Below are 6287 nucleotides of genomic sequence, written 5' to 3'. Positions count from 1 at the left end.
ATTGTTTTGCCTTCAGCATAATCAATTTTTTCAATTTCTTTTGCCAACCTAAGAAAACAAATCTTCAAGAAAATATTCAATAAAATTGGAAGACTGCATTTACATACCGTTTGTGAAAAATTTGATTGATTGTTGCACCGCTCGACAATTTATTTGTTTCAACAGATTCTTGACCGAATGCTCCAATGTCATTTTTGAAATCACTTGTAAGCTGTTGAGTAACACTGTTCAAAAAGATTTGTTCAATTCAATTTTATCCACTCGTTTCATGAATTTACTCACCTCAAAATCATATGTCTCATTTCGGTGGAATCGTTCAAATGCAGACCTTTGAATTTGCCAACCTCATCTTCAAATAATGTAATTTTCTTCCGCAGCTCATGCTCCAAATTGGGCATAGATTTTCGAATGTGTTCGGTCAATTCCCGATTCAATACCGTTTGAAGGTGTGAAGCGCCACAACGATCAGCCATGTGATTATAGGATGGACTATTCACAAAGAAATCCATTTCTGCCTTCAGTGCGGCCTGAATATCTTTTTTACCTTCAATGTCCATTTGTGAGCGATTCACAACACCGATATAGCCTCGTTGCAATGGGAACACTCGATTTTCTAAAACGTCATGAGCGTCGGTGCCCTTGTCCATCAAATCTAGTTTTGTGATCACGCCGATCGTTCGATTGCCTTCCGGATCCACCTCACGTGCCAATTTCAACGCATCCGAATTGGCCAAATCAATGTTTGCTGGGGTGACCGCCAATATTAAGCAGTTTTCTTTGCTTATATATTGGAGTATCATTGATCTGGTTTGTTCTTCAATATCAGGTGGTTGATCACCGATCGGAACTTTAGTTAATCCAGGCAAATCAACCAGTGTCAAATTCAATACATGTGGTGAAAAAATTCGCAAATTGATTGGCTCGTTAGAGATGCCTTTATTCGTACCAGTTGTACGGTCAGTTTCGGCTTTAATTTCTGCACGAATCTTATCAAAATCATCGAACAGTTTCTCTTGACAGTGTAAAAATTGACCATATTCTACAGACAGCAACAATAAAAAATCGGTTTTATTTTGAACGCGCAATGCTATTATGGACAACAATTTCTCTTACCTTTTTTTTCGTTGGTTAGCTGCAAAATTAATGGGCGTCGAGTGACGATGCCCGAGCCGCGTGGCAAAAAATCTCTATTTTTGAATCAGGAAAATGAATTAATGAAGTCATATTAACTAATGAAGTGCTTTTTATCTTCAATTTAACACTATATTAATTAACATCAGGCAAAGCTTACCTTCCGACAAAATTTTCCAAAACTGACGATTTTCCAGCGGACTGACTTCCAACCACAGCAATTTGCGGTAGATCCAATTCTAAACTGAGACCAGTTTGTGTGCAGGCATCCAGCAATCCATTTATGATTGGAATTAGATTTTCCATCCCATTATTCCCTGGAAAGGACATTTCAACTTTTATCTCAGGCTCGGGGATTTCACCTGCGTGGTATTTAACATTTATTTCTTGTCATTAATTTGTTTTCAGGGTAAATTATTGAAATTAAGCAATTGAACGCGTGAAAATGAACATAGATGGTTAAATAGTTTTTTTTTTAAATATCACATAGTAGCACTGCTTCCTCTAAATATTTTGAAAATGTTTTTAAAAAGGAAAGAATTATTATAGCACTTGAATAAAAAAAACTCACTTCTATTCTCGGTCAATCGAATCTGATTCCGCTCTAGTGAAGGAAAAATGTTTGACACGTTTGAATTGAAATTTTGTATAAAATGATTCATATTTCGATGATGTTTGAATAAATTCAACTATTTGAGCAACAAGTTGTCGTTGAAGTGATTTTTGAAACGATTTAAAAAGTAAAAGAACTTGCTGTTTCAGCGCAGACAAACAAGCACGACAGTATACGAGAAAACATCTAAATAAAATATTAAATTTGAATTCTTGCTACACTCCACAGTCTTGAGAAACTGAAGTGTATGCCACAAAAAATGCAAAGTACTGTGAAATACTTGTTCACTTCTGCCTTTTTGTTAGTGCGCGTTCACACTTTGAACGATGTAAATGAATACCAATGAAATACAGTTAATACATGTAAAAATAAAAGGATCATATTCGGCTGACTTGTATATTTTAATGTTGTGTTCAATATTTACTCAAGTAAAAGCAAATGTTTTGGACATTTTGTAGATAAAATAAGTCGCCCATAAAAATAATCAAACGTAAATATTTTCATTTCATATTTCATTGCATAAACAAATGATTGTATACGATTTCTTGAAGATAAGTATTCTTCATGACACGTACAGATTTGCATAAATAATAATGATTCGTTGAGATTGAGAATAGTAGTATATTGTTGCGTTCAAAAGTGTATATGTTTATATACACACTTACATTCGTCCATGCAACATAGGTCCCGATCGCTTTCTCCACTTGATTATTTTAGTGTATTTCTTGTACATAGCCAAATACTGTTGAATTTTCAACCAGACAGAACATGAAATGAAAAGAGAAAAGAATAAAAATGACTTCATCAAAATCTGTTCTTGTTATACCGGAAAACAATTGAGATAATTGTGACCGAGAAAAAATTGAGATTATTGCTGTCGTAAAATTAAAATGTAACAAATATTGTATATTTTGTTGCAAACAATAGGTTTCATTGTTATCAAACATATTGTCAATGCATAGATATGCAATGGGTCGAAGTTCGGTTTTTTGCACTTTGTTCGAACCACGGAAAATGAAAATTGATTATCCACAAAATGAAATGTAAAAAGTACGACCTGTTGCTTCTCGTTTTCGGATTTTTAATTATTTATTTCTATTTGCTCAATTGTAACTTTAGAAAGTTGCTAAATTAAGAGAGAGAAAAATAAATGAAACTCATCACATCGAACTGAATTGCAAGATTCAAACTTTCTCACTTCAAGCGAAATTAAAGTCCTCAGCGAGTTGGAAAAAAGTACACAGCGTTTATTTTCACTTAGAGTTTTCTTTATTTAAATCGAGAAAATACAGTGACTAATTGGAACATGGAGAAAAAAACCAAGCTTAAGAAATAAAACTTGTTTTTTATTTTTTTCACATTCATGAAGGTTTCAAGTGAGAGAAAATGAAAACGACTCAAAAATGTAACGATTCTTGCAGTTGTTTGCTGTTATAATATCGACGTGGATTGATTTGATTCTTCACGTGCACGAATTGCTTGAACGAATAATTCTATTTTCATTCATCCTTTTGTTGGCGGACATGTTCCTGATGAATATCCATTATCCATTTATGTTAAGATTTTGAATATCCATACTATGATTTTGGTTTCAAAAACGAAATATATATTATGATACCATAAAAACATGACTCCCATAAAAAATTCACATTTTTGGTGACTTTTGCATGAAAAGTGTGCCGAAAATTATTTGTATCGCAAAACTACCGTCGTATTCAGTTTTCTCGTGAATTCAAATCTACAGCAAAAGATATGTAATCAATGCATGTTTTGGATTAGGAAAAGTTCATCCCACGGATGTAAGACATTTTATTTCAGACAGTTATCAATGATTTATTAAATAAGTGTTATAAAATGTGCTAAAAAAATGTTAATTCTATGGCCAGACGACGGATTCAATCCAAGGTAATAATGAGCAATGCGCGTGTAAATGCAGGGCAATTCCGAAGCACAACCATGGCCAAAATTAACGATACCAACTACTGTGGCTTCATTCGGATCATTATTGGGGATAAGTGGACCTCCACTATCTCCTTAGAAAGCATCCCTCATAGAAAGGGACTGTCCATCTGGATCATGTGCGCAGTACTGACCGTCATTAAGGCTGTTTGATTCTTCAGTGTATCATGATTCAAATAGGTTGTGTTGCATTCACTTAATGGCATTGTATTAATCTCAATCTTAAGTAACAAATTTGATTGAGAGTTGGGATCTAAAGTTAAAAATTTAGTAATATTGAGAGAGAATAAGCTGGATTAATGCAATGTGCAGAAAAATAAAGTATTTTATACTGAAACAGTTCAACCTCCAGGAATAGTGATGCCCCAGCCGGCCACAATTAGTTTTGTAAGATTATCAATATCACCCATATCTGTGTGCAAGCATGCCGATCCAATGTTATTGTTGAATGAAATCCCATTTCTGAGTCTAAGCAATGCAATATCGTTCTTATTCGTTCTCATCGAATAATTTGGATGTCGTGTGAAATTCTGAAGAGATAAGAGAAAATAACAAGGTTAAGAAAGAGTAATGTTATACAATAAACTTCGAATATGTATTACTCACTTTTGTACTGATTTGAAAATCAAATCCTTTTAAACTCAAATGTGAATTTCAATGCGAGTGGAAAAGACAAACTTGGAAATTTTACATTTTTTTTTTGCAATTGAACCCAAGTCCATTGCTTCCAGAATAGTTTACGATTCGACGAGAATCGTTGCAATGCATTTTTGTGTGAAAAGCTTCTTTAAATGGTTCAACATTTTTCAAAAGATGTCGCTGGAGCCTTTGTAGAAATACTTTAGAATGTGTCCGTTGATGCGTAAGATCTTTGATCTCTCACATAAACAACAAACTCAAAATGTGTTTCATTTTTGAATTGAGATTATCTATAAACTTTAACCCTCCTATGAACAGAATAAAATAATAACGTAAACGTACAGAAGCGGTCCATTAAAATCATGTAGATATACCCATATTTCAGATCGTGATCGGTGTTGAACTAGTTTGACATTTCGAACTGTCACACAAAAAGAAATGTCACACAAAAGTACGAAATATACATAAAACGAAAGTGTTTTCGTAAGCAAATTGTTTACAAACAAGAAATATTTGGTTTTAATATCGAAATGGATAATCAAGTTGTAACAGCAGCCGCCGTCACTGCCGGAGCCATATTTGGAGCAATATCTCTTATCAAGGCATTTTCCAAAGATGAAAAGATTCGGGTGATAAGCAATCAAGCAGATTGTCGTCGGGGATTGAAAGAAATTTGGGAGTGAGTAAATTCAATCAATCGAATATATATATCATTAAATTACTCTGCTTTAATGTTCTCCATTTGGTCAGGCATTGCAGAGATTACCCCGTGATTGGCTTTGATTGTGAATGGACAAATATGGGAAATCAACGTCAACCGGTCGTTTTATTACAGCTCCAGTCTTACCATGGTCTTTGTCTTCTAATTCGTCTTCCCTACGTAGGAATTCTTGAAGAGCTTCAAGTTAGTGATGACTAAAAATAATTCACTGTGTGATGCCTTTTAAAATATTTTCATATTTTACAGGAATTGTTGGAGAATGAACGGATCCTAAAGGTTGGAGTTGGTGTTGATCTTGATGCAAAGTATTTGTTCGAGGATTATCGTGTTCATGTTAGGAGCACACTTGATCTTCGTTACATGGCTGTATTGGCGAAATGTGAACCTGGAAAATTGATCAAGATGTCTGAAGACTGTTTGAAATTCAAACTCTGCAAAGAATATGCATATTCGGACTGGGATGCATCGAATTTGAGTGAAAAGGCAATCGAATATGCAGCAAAAGACGTACACGCTGCCATTGAACTGTTCAAATACTTTGAAGAGCGCATTTATGACGGATGGATGCTAAGAACTTCCCGCGAACGCGTAAAATATGTCATTGACAGATTTTGTTCGAAATTTTTGAACCTATATTATAACGGAGCACAGGGTGTTCCTCACGCACTCATTCGTCAACGATTGTCAAATTAGATCCGAGAATTCGAAAATAAACAGACTCCAGACATTGAATTGACTTCGTTCTTTATGATGAATGTATGCAATTATTTTAATGTTATCGAAAATTATTATTCTGATTGTTGAAATTAAGGGAAAAATACCTTTTTCATACGTTTCATAGTATTTTCTTATTGAGAGAATTATATAATCATTATAATATTATATTTTAATTTGAAAATAACTCATTCTTATTCATTTAATCTACATTATTCTTTTTAAAACTTTTGTTTCATTCAATATCGGTTTATTATTTGCATCGAAAATGTAATTGTAATAAAACTAAATCTACTCTATTCAAATAATAAAAAGTCTTCGATATTTCTTCATATTGTAACGAATAAGTTTTAGATTAGAATTCATTGAATGATGATGTCTTAACGTCTTCTTCGGTTATTGCCAATTCAGTGTGTTGCCAATGTAAGACACTGCGTTAAATTACACAACACAAAAAAAAACTTTTTTTTGGATGCGCCTCTTTCTTCTTCTTCGTCACCTTCAGAGTCT

The 6287-nt window shown here is 33.7% G+C and overlaps 2 protein-coding genes across 2 annotated transcripts; one reads left to right on the top strand and one right to left on the bottom strand.

Annotated features, from left to right (window-relative positions):
• Positions 1 to 5: 5 nt before the first annotated feature.
• On the bottom strand, positions 6 to 2024 carry LOC116349047 (dynamin-2-like; the record flags this gene model as incomplete). The annotated part of the gene is made up of 6 exons (XM_031780298.1): positions 1703 to 2024; positions 1292 to 1493; positions 1114 to 1187; positions 283 to 1039; positions 108 to 224; positions 6 to 48 (listed from the first exon to the last, which is right to left on the bottom strand). Coding segments are annotated over exons 1-6 (1284 nt in total), but the record flags the coding sequence as incomplete, so codon positions are not given.
• A 2756-nt stretch (positions 2025 to 4780) lies between these two features.
• On the top strand, positions 4781 to 5909 carry LOC116349046 (exonuclease 3'-5' domain-containing protein 2-like). Its single transcript, XM_031780297.1, has 3 exons — positions 4781 to 5021; positions 5093 to 5246; positions 5310 to 5909. The coding sequence occupies exons 1-3, from the start codon at positions 4873 to 4875 to the stop codon at positions 5754 to 5756; spliced, it is 750 nt and encodes a 249-aa protein (XP_031636157.1). The 5' UTR covers positions 4781 to 4872; the 3' UTR covers positions 5757 to 5909.
• Positions 5910 to 6287: the final 378 nt, after the last annotated feature.

This window comes from Contarinia nasturtii, unplaced genomic scaffold, assembly GCF_009176525.2.
Source record: "Contarinia nasturtii isolate CC-2019 unplaced genomic scaffold, AAFC_CNas_1.1 Cnas_scaffold_2804, whole genome shotgun sequence".
Lineage (NCBI taxonomy): Eukaryota > Metazoa > Arthropoda > Insecta > Diptera > Cecidomyiidae > Contarinia > Contarinia nasturtii.
The sequence above is the reverse complement of the archived record's forward strand: the minus strand, read 5'-3'. Positions and strand labels throughout refer to the sequence as shown.

Coding starts and splice junctions, on each gene's coding strand:
- LOC116349046 (XM_031780297.1), top strand. CDS start 4,873: ATGGATAATCAAGTTGTAACAGCAGCCGCCGTCACTGCCGGAGCCATA. Junction 5,022..5,092: donor GGATTGAAAGAAATTTGGGA/GTGAGTAAATTC, acceptor CCATTTGGTCAG/GCATTGCAGAGATTACCCCG. Junction 5,247..5,309: donor GAATTCTTGAAGAGCTTCAA/GTTAGTGATGAC, acceptor CATATTTTACAG/GAATTGTTGGAGAATGAACG.